This window comes from Nothobranchius furzeri, chromosome 4, assembly GCF_043380555.1.
Source record: "Nothobranchius furzeri strain GRZ-AD chromosome 4, NfurGRZ-RIMD1, whole genome shotgun sequence".
Lineage (NCBI taxonomy): Eukaryota > Metazoa > Chordata > Actinopteri > Cyprinodontiformes > Nothobranchiidae > Nothobranchius > Nothobranchius furzeri.
The window spans coordinates 71,064,689-71,091,990 of record NC_091744.1 but is presented as its reverse complement, the minus strand read 5'-3'; the positions used below and the strand labels follow the sequence as shown (position 1 = coordinate 71,091,990).

At 40.1% G+C, this 27,302-nt stretch overlaps 1 protein-coding gene across 2 annotated transcripts in view; it reads right to left on the bottom strand.

Moving 5' to 3' along the window:
• Positions 1-2,618: 2,618 nt before the first annotated feature.
• The window catches only part of sema3d (sema domain, immunoglobulin domain (Ig), short basic domain, secreted, (semaphorin) 3D), a 36,856-nt gene continuing 12,172 nt past the window's right edge, over positions 2,619-27,302 (bottom strand). Inside the window, exons 4-18 of one of the 2 annotated variants that reach the window (XM_015964629.3) lie at positions 25,702-25,764; positions 25,440-25,559; positions 25,259-25,352; positions 23,355-23,483; positions 20,962-21,098; positions 17,391-17,505; positions 17,140-17,209; positions 16,910-17,054; positions 16,124-16,346; positions 15,837-15,925; positions 15,601-15,642; positions 14,805-14,962; positions 11,626-11,690; positions 11,358-11,497; positions 2,619-3,716 (exon numbers count right to left, since the gene is read on the bottom strand). In XM_015964629.3, coding sequence (XP_015820115.3) covers positions 3,255-3,716; positions 11,358-11,497; positions 11,626-11,690; positions 14,805-14,962; positions 15,601-15,642; positions 15,837-15,925; positions 16,124-16,346; positions 16,910-17,054; positions 17,140-17,209; positions 17,391-17,505; positions 20,962-21,098; positions 23,355-23,483; positions 25,259-25,352; positions 25,440-25,559; positions 25,702-25,764 — 2,052 coding nt within the window. In that variant the 3' untranslated portion in view covers positions 2,619-3,254. The remainder of the gene's footprint in view (positions 3,717-11,357; positions 11,498-11,625; positions 11,691-14,804; positions 14,963-15,600; positions 15,643-15,836; positions 15,926-16,123; positions 16,347-16,909; positions 17,055-17,139; positions 17,210-17,390; positions 17,506-20,961; positions 21,099-23,354; positions 23,484-25,258; positions 25,353-25,439; positions 25,560-25,701; positions 25,765-27,302) is intronic. The other variant, XM_015964630.3, reaches the window with a different exon arrangement.

The following is a 27,302-nucleotide window of genomic DNA, read 5'->3' as shown; positions in this document are numbered from 1 at the left end:
CTCACAGGTTTATCTTCTATAATAAGCATGTTTTGACCACAGCTACTATTGTTATTACAGGAAGCTGCTGTATTGAACCTCAAAATGGATTATGTAAAAACATTTTCTGACTACAGGCGGTGTTCCAGTTCATTATTTCCATACACGGAAAGTTGGAAGTTGCGAGTATGAAAGTAATTGTAATGAACTTGGGTAAGTATCACATCTGAAACATTAAATAGTAAATGGCCTGTATTTGTATAGCACCTTATTAGGGTTCTACAACCCCCCAAGGTGCTTCACAACACTATCAGTAATCTACCCATTCACATACACATTCACACGCTGGTGGGGATAAGCTACGATGAAGCCACAGCTGCTCTGGGGCACACTGACAGAGGAGAGGCCTGCCGAACACTGGCACCATTGGTCCATCCGACCACCCTCAGCAGGAAAGGTGGGTTAGGTGTCTTGCCCAAGGACACAAAAGCAGCATTCTCTGGTCAGAGCTGCAATCAAACATGCAACCTTCCAATTACTGGACAACCCACTCTACCTACTGAGATACTGCTGTCCCTAGTCACAGAGTCACACCAGTAAATTTTTACTATTCATGAATTAGCTTATTTTTTTTACAAAATGTTGATTCACAACCCCCTATCATTAATGCTGTGTATGTTTATACATACAAACTACTGTTGTTTATGGTAAATGGCCTGCATCTGATATAGCGCATTATAGAGTCTTCGAACCCCTCAAGGCACTTCACAACACAATCAGCCATTCACTCATTCACACACACATTCACACGCTGGTGGGAATGAACCACGATGTAGCCAAAGCTGCTCTGGGGCACACTGACAAAGTGTCTTGTCTTTTCCTTTCCTTTTTCCTATATATATATATATATATATATGTGTGTGTGTTTGTGTGTGTGTGTGTGTGTGTGTGTTTGTGTGAAAAAAACAATGAAATAGTTTGTTTTTGGAATTGTGAACTTAGTTTGAAAAATGAATTATGAACTTTGAACACAACTAGTTCCTTTGAAAATGTACAAACTGAATTTTGAACTAGTTCATTTTTTTTTAATTCCCAACACTGCACGCACGCACACACATTCTTGTTTTACTGGTAATTGAAAGGACTTTCTCTCACTTTCCTTCATTTTAGGGACTCCTATGTACCCAAAGCATTACCAGTCTTACTCTAATCCTGACATGAACTAAAACGTAGCTCACACAGTACTTTTAAACCAACCAGTGCAGCTCAAGAACATAGCAAGTGAGGACTCTGCAAAATGTCCTCACTTTACAGGTAAAAAAATGTGTCTTGGGTCCATGATGTGTAACATAAACCAGTAAACACACACACACACACACACATACACATTTACACACACTTCATGCCCCTTTTTTCTTCAATGGGGATCGGGAATGGGATGAGTTCCATCTCTGGAACTACTTAAAACCACCAAATAGTTCCTGAGCACGGCAGTGTCAGCAGCTCACCGCTCCCCAAGGAGATGGGTCAAATGCTAAGGACAATTTCCATCACTCACCAGTGTGTGTGACAACTATGGGACGTTAACTACACCTGTTGGTATTTTCACAATCACAACATCGTTTCAGTCATATGCTAAACTTTTCTTGCAGCTCAACACCTTTTTTATAAACCATCTTCTGCTAGACTTGATTCCAGATTTGATGGTCAGAACCATCTCCACCAAGCAGAGACAATTAGCTTGCATTGATCAAGGTCTCGCTTCATCAAATATGAAACAAAACATATTAAAGTGGTTTCCCTTTCAACTATAAACCTACTGCCAAACTATGGATGACTGAGAACTGAGAAAGCTGTTCGGTTTAGCATCTTTAGTAATAAATTTCAGGGGTGTGACATTGTGGCATCATCAAGTTATCGCCATGTCATGCTTTTGTTCTGCTCAGCAACTGAACCAGGTTAATTCACTGTGCTGATTGAAATCACCTGGTTTAATTACAGAGCAGAACAAAAACATGACATGGAGATGACTTGGTGATGCCACAATGTCACCCCTCTGCTAAATTTATTGTTTTAATCATGCGCATTAAGGATATGTTTCCAACTGCTCCTGGTGCCATGCTGCTCTCTACATCTGACTGATGAATAAACAATAGACAAGAAAGAAGAATCTAAAATATTTATTGTCTTTGTTACAAGAAGAGGGATGACATTTGCTTGCAGAGAGATGGAATCATTGGAGATGGTGTTGAGGCACATTTCCATCATACTCGAAACTAAACACAAGAGGTAAATGTTTCACATCACTCAAGCTATTGTGATTGTAACATTGTTTTGCACACAGTTTTTGTTATATTTATACATGAGTGCACTCTGTAAGATTTGCATTGTTATGTAAGTCAAAATATAAAAATAGATCTGGGACGTTTGCTTAGAAAATGTTTATCCTCACTCCTCTGACAATGATGCCTTCGCAGCATTCTTTTATTTAAAACTTTATTGTTCTGCCCCTAAATTCAATCAGCTATTTAGTTTTTTATTTGCAAGATTTGTTCTGAGGATGAAATCATGCAAGTCCTGTAGAAACTGGAGCATTAGATGCACCACAGTAAACAAAACTTTTTTCTATGACACAAGTTCTGTTACAAGTTTTATTTAAATAACTTCCATAAATGCTGATATGTGACAACATTAATCAAAATTAGAGTGAAGAGAAATTGTACAAAAACACAACAATATGTTTTAAAAACACATACTTTATCTCTAGACATAATATTTGGTAATGTGCCAAAATAAGCATGCTGTATCTCCTGTACATAAATATTTACAATCATTTGACATTATTGCAAAGACTTCACTATGAGCAATGCGTGATGTTTTTATTGTTTCCAGTTTCACAAATTCAACCACAATATTATCAAGCTATCACTGATAACTTTAGTAATCTGGATCAAACAAATCCATTCAGAAAGGTCAGGCGCTGCAAAATGTAATGTTTTTTTTTTTTTCCTTTTGGTACATTTTTCTTTCTTCGTCAATATTTCAAAGTCATTCAAAGCAGAAGCTCTTTGGAATGTTCCCAAATAATTAGAACAGAATATTTTAACTGATTTTCTAACTAAAGAAATGTTTTCTAACCAAAAATACAAACTCTACATTCACCTGCTTGAGTGTTTTTGAAATAAATGAAATTGCTGCCCTTGCAATGAAACAAGACATGCAAAATGTAGCTTTACAGTTTTGTGTCTCATCACTTAACGTGATAAATGCCCATCTCACTCTGCTGTCCTCACCACCCTCGTCTGGCCCTTTCTTCCTCCACCTTCCCCTCTGTCTCTGTGATGTCTCCTGTTTCTGCTCTTTTTCATTTCCTGCATGTGTTTCCACTTGCTGATGCCCAAACCTCTCCCCCTCACCCTTGATGACCTCTTATCCAGCCACAGTGAATCACAGTACTCTTCAAGAGAGTGGAAGGGAGAGCGCATTGCTGTTAGGTAGTGTTTGTAGCGCTGATGTGTCTCTGCTGCGTTGCGTGACTCCACAACTGCGTCCTCTTTAACTTTGGGTTTTTTGTCCAATTGTCCATGTGTGATAAGCTGTAGCTTGAGATGGAGGAGAGTGTAGGTGAAGTGTGAGTGCTCCTGTGCTACACAGACATATAAACCGACATCGGAAGGTTGAAGGTAGCGAATCAGGAGACCTCGGTCTGTGTGGACAACACGTTCATCCAGTTTTACCTGGGAAGCAAAAGAAAAATACTTTAGAGGTTACAGTTTTCTCCTGTTATGACCTTAGACAGATCACCAGTCCATCTCAAACATTGCAGGTATTTTTGATGTTAACCTAAGTACCTGAGTATATATACTTTATTACTAAAGTACAATCAATTTAAACTGAAACTAAGCAAACACCTGGAATGGATGCTAAACGTCTCCGGAAATCTGCACCCACAAGAGCATCAAATGACTACAAATTTGACATAATACGTCTAAAGATATACTTGTAGAAACAGCGTGAACTACGACACTGTGAACTGACGTTGCTGTCATTAAAGGTCCTATATCATGCAACATCCACTTTTTGGAGCTTTTGACCATGTTTTATTTTTATTTCCTTATGAAACCTAAAGGAAGAAATACAGTCCCACCTGAATTTGACTATTTTTAGATACTGAATTTATGAAATTAAAATTGTATTCTGTGAAATTTTGTATTTGAAAATTTAAATGTAAAATACACCAGGAAAAATAAGTATGTAAACATTAAACAGCAGTTTTTTGTCTTCTAAAGTTAAACAACAGAATTTCTATGTTAAATCTTATCAGCAGAATTTTAACAGCAAACATTCAACAACAAATGAGTAGAACTCCTTGTGATCCAAGCAAACGCAATCACTCGAGTCAATGCCTCACTGATCTCACATGATCACAAAAGCGTCATTTGACTGGCTAAAAGCCACTTGACTCAAATGAGTGACAATTACTTTGGCTATAGCCAACAGGTCAGCTCAGTTGTTTGTAAACATCAACAACAACATTCAACAACAGGTCAGTTGTTGAATGGTGGATGTTGAATTTTTGCTGTTGAATGAAAATTGAAAAATTAAAAATCAAGCAAGGTCATTTTGGCTAAATAGCTTGTGATGTGACCTCTCCAAATTAAAATTATTGCTGTTATTGAACCCTCTGCAGTATAAATGCAATGTTTGGTCTCTTTGTAAAGGTAATACTCTCTAGTTTCACCCATAATACTCAGAACCACTGTATGTATCACTGATAAAAAGTTATATATCTTAGAACTCAGAAAAAATAACTGTTTTTGTTTTCGCCAAAATGTTATTGTAAAAATAAAGGTGCCTATGCAGTAGGTAGTTGGGGACAGAAACACATATGTCCCAATAGTGTAACTTGTTGACTACTCACATTTCAAATTTCAAAAGGATATCTGTAAGAATACGCTTTTTACACCAGTTTTTGTGTGGGTATGCCCAGGCGCTTTTTAGAGGGACCTTTGTTTTATCCAAACCTATCCAGCTTGGACACATTAGGGAACGTATGGAAAAAAGTTCTATAACCTTTGAATGTTTCAACCTACAGGTATCAATGAAAGCTCTACTGAAGCTTACATTTAGGGGAATCTGTATCTACACACAATGTCACTCCATCAGTCATGAAAAATGCATCTTGAATAATCATATCAATACCATTTATATGCTTTAATATATATAATGTGTCCCTGGGCACATCGAGTTGGGTGAGCTGAGTTTTCCCAACAGCGTAGGAAGTTCAGAGGTCATGATTTGATGCAGAGAGCTCTTTGTTGCATAACGAGTGTTTGTGCTTGCGGGAAAACATATGCTTCTATCTTTAAGATGTAAAGGTAGGAACAGCGTGCTGATGGTACTCTTTTCGTGTAGCATCTGACATAACTCATCAGGTGTTACTGCTGCTGTCAGGACCTGAAACAACACAGCTGGTGTACGGGGCTTCTTCAAAAGCATACTTCCCACAGCTCTGCTCTGAACACCCCCACCCCACCCCACCCCCCACCCCCATTGGTGCAACTGATAATAAGGGCAGAACTTTGCTGTAAACTTAACAAAAAAGGCTTAGTTGTGCCTTTTCTTGCTTGTGTTAATGTATGTAGAAGTCAGAGATGGTGTTTTGGTCAGATACTGGTGTGGCAGATGAAGACTTCTGTCTACTCATCCTTTCACACACTTGTTTCTTGATGCAGCCACCTGAAAAGTCCATGAAATATACAAGAAAACATTAATGCCTGACTCAAGCAACGCTGCCTGTTTTAAACATTTCACTATGTTTGTTTGTGTTCTTGTAAAGCTGCTCCCCAGCTATTCAAAATCAAGGCATCTGTGACTAAACAGAAAAGCCAGACATTTAAACTCATCCAGATGGCCTGTCTTTGTTTGTGTTGAGAGTGTGCATGCGTGTGTTTGTATTTTGGCGTGCGACTAAGCTAGCAACCTGCAAAGGACCAAAATCCATCATTCAAAGTGACATTTATTGCTGCCAGCATATATGAGGATAATCAAACTTAAAAAATGAGATGTTGTTGAATATTTTCTCTTGTTTACCTTCTAGTCATTATTTAAGTATTAGATTAATGTGCAATGCTTTTTGGACAATTGGGCTTTGATGTAATCGACACCTTAAATTCGTCATTGTCCATGCCATTCCTATTAGTAATTCCCTAATGGGCTGGAGGTCTGTGCTTCAGATCGATCGTGAGAAAGACATTTGTTCCAGCTAACGTCTTTATTAGCTGACTTTTACTAGCAGAATAAGAGGAGGGTGTGATTGAGTAGAGTGAATGTTTGGTCTGCAGGTGCTTTGAACAGCTGGTGGAAGATGACTTTATTAAAGTCTTAAACTCAGCAGGAAAACACAGCGGGAACCGGTGGAAACAACATGAAAGGTACGAAGAAACGAAGCGAGCAAACTCAGAAGCACGAGGCCAGGAAGTCAGAAAGGATAAGGGAGGGACTGTTAGTTAAAGAGGGTTAAGAAGATGGACCGAGGGGGATGGGGTGACGGGGGGAAAAACGGAGTGTGAGAGATGGATAGGACTGAAAACATCACCTGTTACACACAGTGAGGGAAGGTGTACAGACAAAGGAGTACTATTATTACTATTACTATTATTAATAATAAATATCTATTAATAATAATCATCATCATCATCATCGTCATCGTCTTCCTCCGCTTATCCGGGTCCGGGTCGCGGGGGCAGCATCCCAACTAGGGAGCTCCAGACCGTCCTCTCCCCGGCCATCCCCACCAGCTCCTCCGGCAGGACCCCAAGGCGTTCCCGGACCAAATTGGAGATGTAACCTCTCCAACGTGTCCTGGGTCGACCCGGGGGCCTCCTGCTGGCAGGACATGCCAGAAACACCTCTCCGGGGAGGTGTCCAGGAGGCATCCTGACCAGATGCCCAAACCACCTCAAATGACTCCTTTCGATCCGGAGGAGCAGCGGTTCTACTCTGAGTCCCTGCCGAATGTTCGATCTCCTTGCCCTATCTCTAAGGCTGAGCCCGGCCACCCTACGGAGGAAACACATTTTGGCCGCTTGTATCCGCATTCTCGTTCTTTCGGTCATTACCCAAAGCTCATGACCATAGGTGAGGATTGGGAAGTAGATCGACCGGTAAATCGAGAGCCTGGCTTTCTGGCTCAGCTCCCTCTTCACCACGACAGATCGGCTCAGCGTCCGCATCACTGCAGACGCCGAACCAATCCGCCTGTCGATCTCCCGATCCCTCCTACCCTCACTCGTGAACAAGACCCCGAGATACTTAAACTCCTCCACTTGAGGTAGGACCTCTCTCCCGACCCGGAGTTGGCAAGCCACCTTTTCCCGGTTGAGAACCATGGTCTCAGATTTGGAGGTGCTGATCCTCATCCCAGCCGCTTCACACTCGGCCGCGAACCTACCCAGCAAGAGCTGAAGGTCAGAGCTGGATGAAGCTAGGAGGACCACATCATCCACAAAAAGCAGAGACGAGATTCTCCTGCCACCAAACTCGACACACTCCACACCACGGCTGCGCCTAGAAATTATGTCCATAAAGGTTATGAACATAATAATAATAAAAATTATTATTATTATTATTATTATTATTATTATTAAGCCACGTAATCAAATGAGTGTAAGAAGAGAAGCCCATGTTGAAAATGTGAAACTCAAACATTTTTGGGGAAGAACAGATTCCTTCTCTATGTTTTAATTCACCAGCAGCATTGCTTTAGCTATTCAAAGTGCATTTCCTACTTTTTTAGTTTTAGCAAAATACCTGAAACTGTTTTAGAAAAAAGTGACTGAGCATTGTAAACTCGTTTTCATTTTATTAAAAAAAGATTGGAAAAAAATGTTCACTTTAATCAAATGTTAGATACATTTAAATAGTGTTCATTACACATACAGTCAAAGTCTATACGTAAATGTGCTTTTTTTATTTTTATCTGCTATTTTGTAAAGTGCTCATAGCTCATAATGTTTATGTTTGTTGATCATTAGTTTTCTAGTATTTACAGTTTAATTAGTTTTAACTTTCCAGTGATTGAACCCCTCAGCTACTCTCACCTGGCCCTCATCTGGTAATCAGCTCACCTGTTTGTAATCAGTAATCACCCTCCCAAGTACTTAGACTCCTGGTTTCCCTTCACTTACTCTCTGTTTCACCTGTTTAACATCATGTGTTCTGTTCTGCATTCGATTACTCTTTAAGTTTATGGTCTTTCATTGCCTTTTTGTTTTAACCCATCTTTGGACTTTAACTCATTCACTGCCAGATGTTTCCTGATCAGTAAAGCCCTTTGCTGCCAGCAATTTTAAAAATTTGGATTTAAAATCACGACTTTTGTCGTCAATGGCAGTGAATGAGTTAATAAATAGTTTTTTAAGCATGTTCATTGCGCCTTTGTTCAGTGTTTATGGCGCATGTGTTCATTACATTCGTGTTAATTAACTCATTCACTTCCAGACGTTTCCCGATCAGTAAAGCCCTTTGCTGCCAACAATTTTCAAAGTTTGGATTTAAAATGACGACTTTTGTCGTCAATGGCAGTGAATGAGTTAATGAATTAATAATCTCCAGTATTACTTTTAAAGTATACCATACTGCACTGTTTTATTTATGTAGCATATTTAAACACAGCAAGTGAGCTGACCAAAGTGCTACACAGGCAACAATCATAAAATAATTATTTAAAACAATAAAAAATAGTCAATGAATACTGACTGAAAACAACCTAAAAGCATTTTTAAAAGAAGGGAGAAAAAAACAAACTTAGAAAGGAGTCATTGTCCTAAAGCCAAAGCATAGGAGTGGGTCTTGAATCTCACTTGTAAACAGAGAGCAATTTGTTGTTCTTTCAGAATTAAGGCGCTAAATTTACGAAAGAAAGGTGTTTGCTGGTGTCTTTAAGTCTCAGGGTGTTTCTCAATGCCAAGGAACCTTGCATTGATGTCTTGGCCCCGCCCCAGTTGCCTAGGAGATAAGTCATCGAGAGCCTCCAAGACGTATTCCAATGTTCATATTCTACCGAGGCGTGTGTTCTCCGTTTGTTAGCCGTTTAGCTAGCTAAGTGAGGATACACGGGAGTTGTCTAGCCTTGGTCAAAAATTACCCAGAATACATTGCGGTATTTTCAAAAGGATGGCAGATCAGAAGCCGGCAGCTACTTCAGGGACAATTTTTCTAATTTAAAAGTAAGAAAAACCATTTAAAATGTTTTTTATAGATCCAAAGAAGTTATCTGTTGTTGGTTAGTTGGTTAGTAATTGCAGCTTGAGGAATACAAATACTTTGGAGTTCACCTGGACAACAGACTGGACTGGAGAAAGAACAGCGAAGCCGTTTACAAGAAGGGACAAAGCAGACTGCACTTCTTGAGGACGCTTAGGTCCTTCAATGTCTGTAGCAAAATGCTGCCGACCATCTACAAGTCTGGTGTTGAGAGTGTAATCTCTTCAGCCATCGAATGTTGGGGTAGTAGCGTCAGAAGCAGGGACCTGAAACGGCTCAACAGCCAAATAAAAAAGGCTGGTTCTGCTCTGGGGACGACAGTGGAACCACTGGAGGAGATCATGCAAAGAAGGATTCTCCAGAGAATCAAGAAAATTATGGACAACCCTGAGCATTCTCTTCACAAGACTGTCCGACAACGGAAGAGTGTCTTCAGTCAGAGGCTTCTTCAGTTTCGCTGCAACACTGACCGCTACTGGAGATCCTTCCTGCCAACAGCCTTTGTAATATACAATAACTCTTTGATGACTTGATTATTATTATTATTCTGAGCTACTACAGCAATCAATTTCCCTCTGGGATTAATAAAGTAATTTTGAATTGAATTGAATTGAATTGAATTGAATTGAATTGAATTGAAAGCTGCGGTCACGTGATGCAAGTCTGTTCCATTTAACCATTTTCTTTGACCAAGGAAGGACAGTGTCCTGGTAAACAAGGCACCTGGCCTCGCAAGATATCACCTCGCAAGGCATTGAGATACACCCTCTGTGTTTTGTACTTTTTTTTACACTTAACAGTTTGCATTGAAAGAAATTAAACTAAAAATGCATAAATATATGCATATTATTGATTTGTGTGTTTTCACAAATCAAATCCCATAGAAACAGTCGTCATCCTTCTTTCAGGAAGTAAGATCTCTTCAGATTTGTTTATTTTTATTGCCATCATTTAATCATTCAATGGATTAAAGCGTTCACACTTTATTTTTGTGTACAAAAGGTCACATATCACTGAGCCCAGACACAAAGCAAAAAAAAAAAAGCATCCCACTGTGTCCATTACTCCAAAAAAAAAAATGGCCGTTCCTGTGGGATGCAGTGTTGTGATTTCTGTCCGAAGGGGGATTGCAAACAGAAAGCCATCACATAAAAACACAGAGCTTTTTGTAGTGAGTCTGTTAATGAACACAGGGGGTGTTTAGTGGCCTCTGCACCTGTTGGTGTTTACACTCGCTCCAGGTCAGAGGAAGGAACTCGGTGTCGGCAGCCAGGAGTGACAAGAGGGAGCACATGGAGTGTGGAGGCTGGTGGAGGGTTATTCACCGTGGGAACAGCATAGTACATATATTTTTAAATGGGTTTTATTATATTTTAATGCATCTTTCTTTGGTCATTTTATTCCAGTTAAGTCATTTAATTTTCAGATAAGTCTTTCTCACCTGTTTCCTTGTTAATACATTTATACATTTACTAAATTAAAAGGTTATCTTTAATGTTGAGTAAACAAAATCCCCTCCGGGAACAATTCTGCCCCAACATGATCACTTTTATATGTCTGGTTTAGTCATTCCCTACCTCCCTCAAAGACAAGAGAGCTGCTTAAATTGGCAGAAAGTCGTGAACTCCCAAAAACATCGACAACACGGGGAGTCGTAAGATTTGTAGCTGACCTCAGGGCCAAGGAGGCTGAAACTGTGTGTGGTATTTTTGGCATGTTGGTGTTCTTATGTAAGAAATAATTGTTTTGGCTCTGTAGCTTTTGGGTCTGTCAGACTGAGAGAAAAATCTTAAGGTAGATCCAAAGCAAAGCAGAAATAACGTTAACCTTCAGGCAATAAACAAAAGACTGGGTAAAACCTTGAGAGAGAGAGAGAGAGAGAGAGAGAGAGAGAGAGAGAGAGAGAGAGAGAGAGAGAGAGAGAGAGAGAGAGAGAGAGAGAGAGAGAGAGAGAGAGAGAGAGAGAGAGAGAGAGAGAGAGAGAGAGAGAGAGAGAGAGAGAGAGAGAGAGAGAGAGAGAGAGAGAGAGAGAGAGAGAGAGAGAGAGAGAGAGAGAGAGAGAGAGAGAGTGTGTGTGTGTGTGTGTGTGTAAAGGGATTGGCAGCACTGACCTCGTCCCTATGTTCAGATCCAGGATTTTGGACGTACCATCGGATTTGGGCTTGTGGAGATTTGGGGACACATTCAAGGAAGGTGGAGTTGTTCTGAACTCCGAAGAGAACCTTCTCCTCTACTCGACCTCCACCAAGACCTGAAGGAAACACGAATAATCTGATCTGTGGTTCTAGCAAAGGTATTTTCAGCAGTTTCCGCACGCGGCTCGCTCCACCGTGAGACAGACAGAAGATCAACGTTTTAAACGGCATGTAGTCCACCTACTGTTTTCTGTCCCCCAGCACAGAATAGCAGGATCACCTCGTTTAATGTCCTGTCTTCTGGCTCGCCTGTAACACACACACACACACACACACACACACACACACACACACACACACACACACACACACACACACACACACACACACACACACACACCAGAAATCAGACATATGCATGGTTTTCATTATCACACTTGCTGATAATCACATAATCATTTTAATTGATCAGCTGTTCCTTACCCAGTTAATTCTTTATCAAACATGAGGAGTTTTGTGTGTTTTTGACATTGATGCACTAAGATGTGTCCAACATGATTGTGACTTCCATTTAATGTTGGGCTGAGGAAAGGGTTAATCTAAGTCGATCACAAAATATCATATTTCCTCAATGAAAGCTAATCTGAAAACAACCCTTTTTTGTTAATAAAAGTTTTTGGTATCATGTTTTTGTTGGTCTGATTTGCATCACATTTTTGTTTTTTTTTTAATCCTTGTTTTATCACCAGTTAACTGAAACATGAATCACATATAGTTATTAGCTTATTTTTTACACATTAGTAATTTCCAAAGGTTTCATTGTACACTTATTTCAACCAAAAATACAGTAAAGTATATTTTTTATAAATATTAAGTATCTTGAGTTTTTGTCCATAATTGTTAAACTTGTAAGTTGCATTTTTAAGACATCCTATTAAATGGACATCTACTCTTTTCTTGTGTCCTTTTAGACAAAACATTTTCCTAAATATTTTTTACATTTAACTATTGTAAAATGAAATTCTTGTATTACTAAAATGCCACAGAGGACATGAACTGAGAAGAAGACAACAGATGCATGTTTATGTGACCCTCTCTGTGGTGTTACTGACTCCATTTCCTTTTTAGTTTGTATTGATTTCTTCCTCCACTTCCTTTTGGTTTGGTGTGATAGGACATCTGTAGCGCACATTCACAGAAGATCTCCTTTCAAAGAGCGCAGCAGACCTAAAGCAGGGCCTCTGATAACATCCAAACAAAAACAACACCCCCACTGTCTAATAGTATGGCAGTTTGACCTATTGCTGTAGGGTACTGATGCTGTAGATACAAGGGTGAAAGCAAAGAGACCTAAATCATGAAAAGCAACAGCACACACAGCTTTTAAACCCCCAGGGCAACACACTGGAGGTGTCTGAACAACAGCTGGACTAATCGAGCAAGTAATCTTTGTTGTTTATGAGAAACTGAGTGTTGCGGTGTGAGGCGTATGCTGCTCAGCGCTGATTGGCTTAGTCAGAATTCTGAGGGGGTGGGGTTATTTCAATCGGAGCGTTACCAGGACCATTGCTTCCCATAAGGAAGCAATGGGATGGCTGGCCAGGATACCTTCAGGTGTCTTTTAGCAAACTCCATGCGTGCACTGAGAGGCCTCCAACGGGTCACTCTGCCATAAAGGCTGTGATGGTTGACTTTTTACGACTTTCTCCCATCTCCTGACTGCATCTCTGGAGCTCAGCCACAGCGATATTTGGGTTCTTCTTCACCTCTCTCACCAGCTGAGTTTAGCCCGACGACCTGCTCTGGGGAACGTTATGGGGTCTCATTTATCAAACATTGTGTAGAATCCTTACTAAAACCGTACTTAAGCTCAGCAAAAATAATTTACTTACGCCAAGTAGGTTTGTGATCTATCAAACATGGAGTACGCACAGCTGCACGCAGTCTCTGCTTCATAAATCAGAAACTATCTAGAAAGGTTCTCAGCTGCTTGTTAGTCACATCCCGCTCTCAACACGCCCACTTTCTGCCATAAATGGTCAATGCAAAGTGCCTCATGCATATGCATAAGCCGGCTTGTTGCAGCATTTCGCTCAAGACCGTAGATCAAGGAAGCGCTATTTCACAAGCAGAAATTGATGTACTTGTGGATGAGGTGGAGAAATGAAAGGAAGTGCTTTTGCAAAACAAATAAGAGAAAATCCATGGAGTGGCGCAGAGTTGCTGAAGTCGTCAATGCTGAGTTCTTCAGAGAGATCTGTGGTGGATGTAAAAAAGGTGGTCCGATTGGGAGTCGATCCCCAGAATCCCGGATGAAAGTCACGCACGCTAACCAGTCACCCAAACAGAGATCTCCCTTGACCAATTAGCCAGGTTGCATGGTCAATCGGGTCAGAGTGACAGAACGCTCACACTGTCACAGACACATGACATTCTGTCTCAATCTGTCCCCCTGCTGATATTCTGTGTGTGTGTGTGTGTGTGGGGGGGGGGGGGGGGGGTGTTTTGTGTGTGAAAATGAAGCAGTACAAGTGATAATGCTGCTGAAATTCAAAATTTTATCCTTCTCAGCAGCAGCACTGCAGGTGCTCTCCATGTCCAAAATGTGCGTAAGCCAGATCCTTAGTCAACTGAAAGTTGTGCACATTTCTCTGCTAAGTTTTCTTTCATAACTCACAAAATTTGCGTGGAAAGTTGCTTACGCAGTTTTCCGGCCCCGATTTGTGCGTAAGCAAGCTTGATAAAAGAGGCCCCAGGTCATTCCAAACATCTTCTATTTAAGAACTATGGAGGCCACTGTGCTCTTAGGAACCTTAAATGCAGCAGAGATTATGTTGTAACCCTGGCCAGATCTGTGCCTTGCTACAATACTGTATCTGAGCTCTTCAGGCAGTTCCTTTGACCTCACGATACTCACTTCTGACATGCATTGTGAGCTGTAAGGTCAAATAGACAGGTGTGTGTCTTTCCTAATCAGGTCCAATCAGTATAATCAAACACAGTTGGACACAAAGGAAGGTGTAGGGCCCTCTCAAGGATGATCAGAAGAAACAGAAGACACCTGAGTTAAATATATGTCACAGCAAAGGCTCTGAATACTTAGGACCATGTGATATTTCAGTAGTTTTTTTTTTTAATAACTGCATACATTTCTAAAATTCAGTGTTTTTCTGTCAATATGAGGTGCTGTGTGTACATGAGGAAAATTAATTTCATTGATTTTAGCAAATGGCTGCAAAATAACTAAGAGCGAAAAATTGATGGGGGTCTGAATACTTTCTGTACCCACTGTGTGATACAAATTCAAGTATTGTATGGGCTTCTGTGTGTGTTTTCCTCTTGAGGTGATGAAGTGGGTTTTATACAGTAGATCATTTAAAAATGGGGGGGAGGGGCTCTAAAAGCAGTTCATTTATGACCAACCTCTTAGAGGCAGGGATGTATCGTGAGCATGTGTGTCCATCCCAGCCACAGTATGGATCGCGGGCCAGACAGCATTCAGCACAGGCTTGACCGTGCAGGTGACATCTGCTGAGAGAGACCTGAGCTAATCCTTCTCTGGATCCCACATACAGCTGCTGCTATGGTAACAAACAACAATACTTTAGATTAGGAAGTATATCTGTTATTAAAGGACATTAGGGTGATCAGAACCATAACATGGGCACACATTACATTTCTACCATTTAGTTACTTTCATAAAATGGCATAAATAACACTTTCTTCAATTACTGATTCTTAAAATTACTTTCTTTAAAGCTACAGAAAAAAGGTGGAAATTAAAGCCATTTCTGGCTCATAATGGTTTGTTCCAAGTGTCGAAACATCACCATGATTCTGTTTCACAGGCTTCCTGATTTGTTGAATATTGTATATTGCAACTTAGATGACCTGGTCTGACTAGTCTGTAAACACCAAGAAGCAGACAAGAAGGACATGCAAGTCGAACAATGCTGGAGCTTAATGGGAGCTGTGATTGGGGCTGAAGTGTCTACTGACACCCATGACCTCAAGTTAATGAGATGGAAAGGCAAGAGAATGAGGACAGCTAAAGATGAGGAGTGAATCTGAGCACGTGTGTGAGCAAAGGTTTAATAAATCAGGATGTCTTGTGACACATCAGGCAAGCGTCACAAGACAAGCTGTATGAGGGGAAAGAAACTCAGATTTTGTGCAGACACAACCAATCACAGGAACAATAAGAGCAGAGAGAACAAACCTGTTTGGAAGAAATCTCCAGAGTGAGGATAGGGGAAGAAACCTGTCAACAAGTGAAATGTCTGGATTATTATTTGAAGTAAAACAACTAAATAATGCAAACTTTGCATCAAAAAAGCATGATGAGTATTTTACGGTTTGATGAGTCAGCTACCCCACCAAGAGCCACAGAATTTAATCTACTGGGAAGCAGAATAACTGTGTGTATTGTGTGTCCGGTTGTGTTGAGATGATCACCTGGAAAACCTGAAGCTCCTCCAGAATTACTTCCTCTGTGGACCAGTTCTCTTGAGTGATGCTCACCACCTTCAGAACTGAGCCAGCATCTGCAGCAGAAACACAAATGAACAAATATTTTCACTAAATGTGAATCTGCAAACACCTAAAGAGCTTTTAAAGTTCAAATCCATTTCCATGACCAACAACAATCATTTAAAGCCTCTTTCAGAATACGGGTGACTCTACTGCCCTTTAGTGTTCAAGAAGAAGACTTCAAGTTAAATGAGTACTGAGAAGTGTCCTACCTGTCCCCAGAAACATAACCTCATATTGTCCATCATCTGCCATTACTTTGTCCACCACAATGTGGGTCAGGGTATAATCCACTCTGACGCGTGTGAAGACGGGACGGCCAGTCAGGGGGTGCACAGAGCGGTGCATCAGAGGGTGGAATCGAATGAAGCTGATGACATCGTCTGGGAAGTCTTTGGTGGACGTGATTCTTGGATCATAAGTTTTACTGGGGCACTAAGAAACAAGAATTTCTTGTAATGGTATGTAAGTTAGGTTCTATAATTTCAGCAGCTCATCTCTTGACTTTATAATCTGACAGGTATGTGGCTCCTTCTTGTGGTAAAAGTATGAATTGCAGGCAGCAAAGAAAATTTGAACCATGTGTGTTACTCCTGCACCTCCTACTTTCTGTGTTTATAATAAGTCAAAGTAAAGAGTCACTCAGCTGTCCACCTGAGATTTATACAGAGCCAAGTCTTCAATGCATCCTCTTAGCTGGCTTGATTGAAGTTTTTCAAACAAATTCAACAAGAATCTGATTAACATGGCATGCAACCACTTTAAAGCTACGATTAGGTCATCTGTAATGAGGCTGCATGTGCAGATGATAGCATACCCCGCAGCTTCTTCAGCATTCCTTTCTTTAATCCTCCACTTTTCTATGAAGCATGTTTATTATTTTACAATTTGGAAGAAAGTTGTGTATTTTTTTCCTAATTTCTCTAAACATAATTTGCAGCTATAGGTAAAATGCAGGGCTATTATATGTTATGTGTTCTCCATGAAGTTCTCCCTACCGTTCCAGGGCGAGGATAAGGTATTCTTCCATCATATTCGACCCATCTGTGGTCAGGCCCCTCTTTGTGAGCGTAGGGTCCATTAAACACAGCCCTAATGTCTGCCATGCTGTAGACACACACTGCTGAGCCACGGAAAATGGAGCTTGAAGGAGGGCAAAAACAACAAATCTAGTTAAGTTAAGGGGTAAAGAGGGAGCCCACAGTTGGTGAGATGAAAACAGAATTACCTGGAAGTTGTGAAGACTGCATACACAACAGGGTTTTTGTCATCTGTGGTAGGGAGCAGGAAGATGTCCTCTATAACAATGAAATGGGGAAATGTAAAGGTTAATTTACTTACTGTTTTTCATGAATCCAAGACCGAATCCTGGAATTGTTGCGCTAATGCAAGTCAGTCCTCTGATAAATTGCTCACACAACTGAAAGATAAAAGCTTGCTTGTTGGCGTAAATCTCTTTTTAATCTCACACACACTTACGGAGCTCGTCAAAGTGCGTGTTCACACCATCTGGTCCGGGAATGGAACACACTAGCCTGGCTTTGAGGAAGGTTGTCCATTTATTGGTCAGACTCCTGCGTCCACCAACATCATTCTGAAACACATGCACACAGTCAGAAACCGCCATAGCCATGAGACTATCTATAACAGTTTGTCCATATCTAGTTCATTTATTGAACTTGTGCATGAGAAGACAACAAACACGACTGCAGCTGATGGGTTCAAACACGTCTATGATCTGCCAAAATAGAGGTCATAGAACAATCAATAGAACACGTCTTGTCAAAAATGCTGAGTAGACCAGGGGTGTTTCCTAATGCCAAGGAGCCTTGCCTTGATGTCTTGGTCCTACCCCGGTTGCCTAGGAGATCCGTCATCAAGAACAGCCAAGGCGTGTTCCAATGTTCATGTTCTACTGAGGCATCTGTTCCCCGTTTGTTAGCCGTTTAGCTAGCTGAGCAAGGATACATGGGAGGTGTCTTGTAGCCTAGCCTTGGTCAAAAATTTCCCCGAATACACCGCAGTATTTTCAAAAGGATGGCGGACCAGAAGCCGGCAGCGACTTCGGGGGCAATTTTCAAGTTTAAATGTAAGTCAACTAATTGTAGCTATCAGGCTGATATCTGAAATGTTTCTTTGTAGATCCACAGAAGTTATGCATGGTTGGTTAGTTGCTTAGTAGTTGCTGTTTCAGTGGCTAGCAGGTAGTAACTCGCATACATTTTTTTAACCAATATATACACACTTTTAAAAGTTAAAGTCTCGTTATATATTTTTATTGAAACTTATACGTATGAAATATAATGTTATCTCCAGTGTCAAGTCACTCTACATGACCACTGCAGAAGCCATGGTCACGTGACACAAGTTTGTTTCATTTAACTATTTTCTATGACCAAGGAAGGACAGTGTCCTTGTAATCAAAGCGCCAGGTGCCTTGACATTGAGAAAGATTCTATGCTTCTGACCAGGCTGTTTTAGATGTGACACGTCTAATGCCTGATCACTGCAACGTGTTCATGTTAAAATGTGCTCTGTTAACAAAACTCTTCTTGAAGAAGGGAATTTACTTTACATTTACTTTAAATTACCAGCTGTGGCAAAATGTTAGCCTTATTTTCAGTTAGCATACCTAATGGTACAAGAGCTAACTTGCAGTTTCCTTATGCTACTATGATTGTTAGCGTTGCAAGATTTGCTGTTGCTATGAACAGTGCTACACTGTTTTCAATTTATGTTTCTTGTGAACATTTCTGATGCTGTTAAATATTTCTGATGGGTTGATGCTGCAAATGCATTAGCTAATGTCACACAGTCATATTCTGAACAATATCTGCAAGTAATTAGAATTTAATGTGGGAGTATGATGTACATCCTCAGGTCGCGGGTGTCAGACATCAAACCATAGAGGAACAAACATCAGGTTCCATTCAAAAACCCATCAGATGTCTGACTAAATGGCATCAGACAAAAATGTCTCAGAAAAAGTTTGTCCGACAAAAATGTCTCAGGAAAAAGTGTCAGAAAGTCTTTTGCCTTTGACAGTTTTCCCTGAGACCTTTTTGTCTGACACTTTTTCCTAAGATCTTTTTTTTTCCTGACATACATTTTCCTGAGACCTTTTAGTCTGTCAAAGTATTTCCTGAGACCTTGAGATAGTTATTTCTGATACTTTTTTCTTTGATAGATTTTTTTTCTTGAGACCTTTTTGTCTAAGACCTTTCAGTTTGACAGATTTTGTTTCCTGAGACCTTTTTGGTCTGATGCTGTTTAATTAGAAGTCTGATGGGTTTTGAATGAAACCTGATACGTTTTTTTATCGTTTGATGCCTGACACAGAGACCTGAAGATGTCATGAAATGCAAACCATATGGGAAGATTATGCTACCATAGAAAAACAGCAGCATTGTTGCATTGTTGTGTGACTTGCTAAATATTGAATACAAGGAGAAAGAGAGAAGTAAAGAAGACTGAATTGTAATTGGGGTTTCGTAGAAAAACTGTAGTGAGTCTCCTAAAATGCAGGAATGGTTCAAAGGAGAACAGGAAAAACAATAAGAACAATGGTGCTGCTTGTTTAAGTGATATTTTATGCGTACCAATCTCTGTTTTACTTTAAACTATGAACTGCCAATTTAAATTTGAGATCTTTGACTGAACCCTTTAAAGAGAGTTCAAGTAGTGCTTTGCAGCACCCTCTTGTTAAACTTAGCCAATTTGCTATATGAGTGAAGAGCATTGGGGGTCAACAAACTCAAAAGCCTGCTTAAGTGTTTCAGAGACCCCTACGAAGATGTAAGCACTTACAAATGAAGCTTCAAATGATGCCAATCTTCCAAGAGAACCAGTCTTAAGAGTGCTCAGCTAATTCTTCTCACAAGAGAGGAAAAAACACTCAGCAATAACAAAAGTGATGAAAAAATACAAAGTGCAGGAGAGAAAGAGATGATTGCAAGAAAGGAGAAAAAGCAGGGTTTTAATTAAGAGGAGCCCGCTTTACGGCTTACTCTGAAGTTATAAACATGCTGAAATGGTTTCTTTTAGAATTTAGCGATAGATCTCTGAATGCTAGCAGCAATCTGCTGTGTTAGTTGGTTCCATTCAGAGTGTCTAACAGCACAGTGTGTGGTTTAGTACATAAATATGTAAGTTAATTTTATTCATATAGCACTTATCACAGACATAGAATGACAAAGTGCTTCACATAAATTAAAACAAAATAAAACAAAGTCATACAATCATAATGATCTCAAAACAGAGATAGATTAACATCAGAAAACAATTAAGTTATAGTTTACTGAGGAGCCAGATTAGAAATATCTGCTTATAGTTATTTCGACAAGCTGACAAATAGAATTAGTCAGAAACTTAAATATTAAAGTTATTGAAACCCGTTTATAACCGTCTCGAAAAAAAGGAATTATCTAAATCTTTCAAGTGAATTTGAGGTTAGCAAATGTGGAAATGATACTTTAGATTATGACCTTTTCACTTTTGCCCCATAGGAGCAGAAAGCCTCAGCAGCTTTGGCCATCTGTCTTAATGTGAGGCAACTTCTTATGTCGACCCGATTCTGATTATATGATACTGTTTCAAAGTAAAAATGTTGATGAAACTTGAAATGTGTGACAACAAAACACTATTTGATGACATCTAGAAGAAACCGTACACGGATTCTTTGATTCTTTAAAAAAAAAGGGGGGGGGGGGGGGGGGGGTTGTGACATAGAAGAAGTGTGTGTACATGTGCCTTTGAGCAAACTCTGTATAGGCCAGAAAAGGTTAATTCTATTAGTATGGCCTCACTACGGAACAACAAACACCTTTGCAGAGGCTAGCACAAAGATCTTTATCTGATTAGACCCTTACAGCACCCCCCTCATGTAATGGAAGACGTGTTGCACTCTACATGTCTGCTATACCTATATTAAATCATACATCCTGGGTTTTAGCTACCATCCATCACTTTCCTCTCCCTCCATTTGTAGCCTCTACCTCTTGTGCCTCGGCGTGCCTCCCACTGTCCACACCATTCTTGTGTAATATCTCACCTTGCACACACGAGCCACTCGGGAGAGGATGCTCTTGTCGTTGCCCTCCCACGACGCCTCGCGGAAGAAAAGGTATATCTTATCATCGTCTGGATTGTACGTGTCGGCGATGGGGTGAGCAGAAATGAACTTGGCCTCTAAGGAAACAAAAGAGGAGTATTCAGAACAATTCAGTAATGGTTTCACTATGAACCAGAATCTAACGGGGGCTTTAACACAACAGCAAACTGTATTTACTAGGTGTAGGTAATTATTGCTTCTTTTCACTAAATCAAAAAAAAATTTTTTTTAATGATTTTAAACCAGTCTGGCTGCATGAACAATGCTTAAATACTTGAAAGGATTTGAAGGATCTGTGATTTTGATTATGATTGCAAGTGATTCAATTTTACTATAACAAAGAAATAAAACCTAGAATGTGTAGGTTTTGAAATGAAAATAAGTCTTCTTGTAGCTCACTGAAAGTAAAAAGTCTGTGTACATTTGCTGTACCGTAAGCCATGCTAGGCCAGCCTGTTTTAGTTAACTTTAAAGGTGTGGTTCACACATTTATTTAATTTATTTGCAGTGGTCTCTGGTTGGAACAAATGCCGCATAGTTGTACCCTGGGGAAACAAAATTCAGATGCACCGTAAACAGGAAGTACAAGTCAGCAGGAGGAAAAAGTAACTTCAGACGACAGGATTTGGAGTCTTATGTCCTGATATTTGGACGGACATCTTGCCTTTGACTGGCTAACAGCAACACAACTCTAACACTGACTCTGTTTGTTTTGCAACGTTGATGCTTCATCTTCACAAATATCACAAGCCTGAAGGAGTTCTGCCATGTGATGGAGTTGCTAATGCTAACAGTTAGCTTTTACTAGCTGAAACGGTATCTGCTGTTTCCTGAATGATAAAACAACAGCCTTCGCTGTCGCGAGTCAAGGTGAGTGAGTCCATGAGTTAAAAGTGACAGTGTGACGTAGATCTGTCAGGCTTTTCAAATCATAGTTTCACCGTCTATTTTCTATCAGAAGCTAATGCAGGAGATAGGTGTAGGAGACTATTTTCATGTTCAGTCGGCATGAAAACCTCAGAGTGGCCGATTATAATCAGAAATAATGATGGTTTTTCAGTGTTCCACACCTTTAACAAAACTCCAGCTTCCAAAGAAAAAGAGTGGCCGCTTCCATCTGCATTGATTATTAAACCTGATTTGCTAGGTAATTTAGAATAGAATTTTATTTTCATATCTTACTCTAATATCTGATTCCCTACAAACATTGAACATCCTGTAGAAACCTTTGACTTCAGTATTCCTGCAACATAAAGAAAAATGTCTTTTTGATTCATGTAAAACATTGTTGCATGGCCACAATCTACAGTATGAGAGAAAAAAGGTTGTTCAACAAATGCATTGGAAACAGTTTAAATTGTGGCAATTTGGTATAATTTTTAAAGAATAAACAATATTACTTTTCTCAAAATAACAATTATCACTAACATGGGGTAAACACAACCAAAAGAATACGGCAATAAAGAAGAAAAGAACAAAAAACTTTTCCAACTGTGTCTTGATTCAGAAGGGAACCAATCCAAATACTCTAAAGTTGCTGTGACATTACATCAACATTAGCTCAACCTCCAAAAGCCCAGCCAAGAAACCAGAGGGTTATTCCCCAACTGGAACAGCTTAATAAACTACCGCTAACACACTCGACTGAAGGTCATTGTTAGTCATGCAGCTCAAAAGACGTTCCACAGGCTCGCAGGAAAAGAGACCCAGAGGGGAATGATGCGTCGTCTGCCTGCCCTACACCAACACACAGTGTTTACACTTACTGAGACAGAGACAGTCAAAATTACTCCAAACATCTTTGACCATGTAGTTGTGAAATGTGAAGACCATGTGCAAGGATTTAGATCTTGGAGACAACTGTTGATACTCAGCAGCCTGTCAGCGGCTTTAAAACACTCCACTGAAGATGCATGCATAGAGAGGGCTCCCCACTCAGTTATGACTCTGCATGCTTGTGTGTGTGTGTGCGTGTGTGTGCGTGTGCAAGTGCGTGCGTGTGTGTGTGTGTGTGTGTGTGTGTGTGTGTGTGTGTGTGTGTGTGTGTGTGTGTGTGTGTGTGTGGTAGGGGGGCTGTGAACTTTGTGGCACACTTTAAATTCCCCAGTGGGTGTGGCCACTGCTCAGCGATGGCATTCAAATAAAAGTCCCAGCTAAATGAACAAGTGGACTGTATTCTCTTCTCCGGAATGCCAATAACTATCCCAAGGGCATAAGCAGCCTCTTTGTGTTGGTAGAGGCCGGAAGGTTTGTGAAAACTAACCAAAAAAAAAAGCAATAACAAGTTTTGAGTGCACTCAGCGTGGTGATGGGTTTAAAGAGCGTGTGTTTACCGTTGATCCAGTAATCTTCGGAGATGTCTGTGCGAATGTAGTGCTGGTCAGGCGGAGGTCCTAGGGAGCGTGTGAACGTAGAGTCCTTCCCCAGGAAGTCTGAAGATGTCCCGGCATACAGGTACTCATCTGGAAATATGTGTCAAAGGGAAACTTTGCAGTTTTCATTGCTTTTAGCACCCCCTTAGTGTCCTTTTTATTTCACTGTGATAAAGATGATAATGAAACTCCCTTCCTCGCAGTGCGTTTGCGTTTTTACGCCTAACCCCGGGTTTCCACCGGAGCCGCCAGCAGCACGTTACTGCAGCAGCACGTCTCGCTCGCGTAAGCTGCTGCTTGGCCCTTCCCACGAGGCGCGAAGCAGCAGGGGAGCAGCTGTCACCGACCGAGCACGAAGTCACACGAGTGACTTCGTCAGTAAACACAACAACAAGCAGGAGAAAACTACAACATGGTTTGTGTTTTATGTTCTGTCCGTTTTATAATCGCCAATACGGACCTGAAAAACAAAGGAGACCGCTAGCTAGGTGATAACTTCTCACGGGGCCGCACAGTTAGTAACCTTTTTTAAAAGTAAAGCAACCGGAAAGCAGTACGTTCTTTATTCTGAAAATCTCGGGAGCTTCGCTCCGTTTCCGCATCCAATTTCCTGTCTTTCCTTCCCCAAAAATGTCGAACTTGACCCGTTTCAGAGGCGTCGCGCGTAGAAAATAGAACCGGCGCGTAAAGGCCGCGACATGCTGCTCCTGAGACGCGGCCGACTCGCGCTGCTGATGGCTGCCGGCGGCTCCGGTGGAAAAGGTTCTGTTGACCATAGCGGTTCCTATCAGCAGCTATGACGTGCTGCTGCAGTAACGTGCTGCTGACGGCTCCCGTGGAAAGCCGGGGTTAATCTAACAGCTGAAATGTCTCTTCAGCCTTTCTTAGTGTCTACAGGAGCGGTTCATCACTAAATAAAACAAATCAGCTGTTTACAATCTAAAATATTTTAATGTGTTTCATTTGTTCTTATTCTTGTCATTTGTTAATTGATTATTTTACTTTCTTTTATAATAGCTTTTATCACTTGAGTTACCATATGATCGTTACTTGTTTTTATGCTTATCTTTATTTATGATGGTGTTCAGCACTTTGGGCTTCCGATAAGGTTGTGGAAGGTGCGTTATAAATGAAATTGAATTGAATTAAAACATGTAGGAATCACATCTCTGAGCTCTCGCGATAAAATAAAAAATCCTGATGTTGACTCTTTTTTGACACGTCTATTGTTGTCTGATATTCTTTTTGTTTCTTCATCAGATAAATGTATTTTTTGTTTGTTTAATCTGAGCCTCCGCCATGATAAATACGTTACAATAAATGCTAACCAGGTGCGACTTTCTGAGACTTCAGGTCAACGGTCCGGAGAAACTGAAGTTACAAACTGGGAATCCCGCTCCCAGTAAATGGTCATTTTAGCTCATGCTGGCTCAAGAAAATGATTGAAAAATGTAAAAAAATAAATTCCTTTAAATTAATTAGACATGGACACATAGCATCATTGAGTCTAAAAGTGAAATATAGTAAAAATGTCCTCGTATTTTGAGAGCTAAAGTCAACAATGGAGTAATTTTATCATTTAGTTAAAATCTTAACCTGAGCAAGTGCAAATAGGCCCGGCAGAATAAGTAACATATGGCAGAGGAGCTTAAAACCACATGTTGTTCATGACTGTCTGCCAAACGCATTTGTTGTTCTCTATGAAATCTCAGCTCATCTACTTAATTGCGTACCAAAACTATCAGGGAAGGAGTTCTTGGAAAACAAAATTCATTCTCACAAACAATTGTGTGGAGGGGAAACATTTCCTCACAGGAAGATGGTGCTCAGTAGCAATAAAACTCTCAATCATTGTTCAAGTTTACCCGTGAGGACTGAGGAGAACGGCTGCAAGGGATCAAAAGGACATTTCAACCTGCCAGACTCCACCGTATCAGACAGCAGCTGGAACACCATATCCTGTGGATAAAGGCAGAATAACGATTTAAAGTGTTTGAGCCAACACGCAAAACCCCAACAAAATATCCCCATCTTTTTGTGCTCTACCTCTTTGTGGCCAGCGAGTTGAACGAAAGCACAGGTGGGGTGGAAGGCGCCGGTCCCACAGGCATAGACATGTGTTCGGTTGTAATTGTGGAGGACTCGGATAAAATTAGCACATTCCAACTGGGACAAGCAAGGACAGAAAATAAACAACCTGATTAAACAGGATGTGCACGAAGACACATATGGCATGTGTTAACGCAAACTACAAATTGTACTGTAAGTAAAAAGTGTGTTTCTTTTTTTTTCTTTCAGAAATACTCACGTTTGGATTTTTGCCAGCCAGTTTACAAGCCTCAACTCTGTCCCTTGAAGCAGGCCAGTGGATCTAGTGACAGATTCAATTAGGTGTGTTTATATGGTGTCAGTTAACAAAGGTCCTTTCAAAAAGATATACAAGACAGTCAATTTAATCCAAAGCAGGTCCAGAGTCAAAGTCACTTGATTCATGTTATTATATGATTATAAAATGTTTCAATGCCAGCTAAAAATAAAAGTTGCCCTTTTAGGAAAAAAGCAGATGGCTTCAGTTTAAAGCAATCCAGAGAAAGACCAGTGCTAATTGAACAGCAGCATTTCAAAGACATTCATGCTATTTATGACAGTTTAGCCATAAATAAATAAACAGACATTTTATCTAAGACTACAATGTGTTGGCAGCAAGCTGCATGTGTTCTGCACAATACACATTGACCATTAAATTACTGAGCACAATTAGAAACGTAAATACCTGTTTATCAGACAGAATATATTCATTTCTATCTGTATTATTTTAAATAATGTCATTTGAGAGCTGAGTGAGGAAATGTGGCCTTTATGCCATTCAGTAAAATATGTTAATAGGAGCATAACTAAAGGGATGAGCTTTGACCTACAAAGAGACAGGACGTACGAATGGAAACTGGAAGTTTCAAACAAAAGCTACTTGTTTGGACTCTTTGGAGCCAGACAGAGAAGGATGTGAGGAAGCCTACATCCACAAAAGATCTGTTTGTTCTCCAAGATGTTTGGAACAACCTGCCCAGCCAAAAACCGTGTGCGGTACTTAAAATAACTGATGCAGTTTTAAAGGCAAAGGGTAGTCACACCAATTATTAATTTCATCTATTATTCTATTTTGTTAATTCGCTGTTTATGTTGATTGAAAATACATGATCAACACTTCCATTTTTGAAGGCATTCTTTGTTTGAAGCATCTTTCACACTTGCACTGTAGTGTAGGTATTGTTTAATACATACATAAGTAATAAAAGTGGGCTTTTTGCATCACTGAGATTGAATATTTCTTACGGATAAAAACATGAGTATCACAATCAATAAAAATATCTATTTAAAATAACAGTATTCTGTAAACATATCTGTTTATAACAGTTGATTCTTGTTCATTTATGTAGGTTTGTAAGCAACAAAGCAGAACATGATAGTGTTTAAAATATACAACGCTATCAAAATACACTAGATCAGAAGGAAGAGAGAATGACCTGCCCTCTCTTAGTTTCTTTACACTAATTACTTGTGCGTTATAGAATAAAATCTAAGATTTTATGGATCTTGTTAAAAGGCTCCACTGGGGAAAACTCTTGACCCCTTGACCCGATATCAGTCTGAGTGCAACCCAAGATTCTTCAGAAGCCTTTTTAGTGGCTTTTTAAGGCTTAAAACAAGAGCAGACTCCCCAGACAGGTTCAAGCCCAACAGATGTTTCATTTTTGTCATTTAAGCCTGCAGACAGAGAAACCACCAATATTATGCAAAACATATTTTTATAAATAAATAAAACAGGAGCTAAGTAAAAGGATGTACAATTAGACCCCTGTTGGATGCAAATCTATACAGTCGGTATAGTCAGACATATGTGGGTACTGG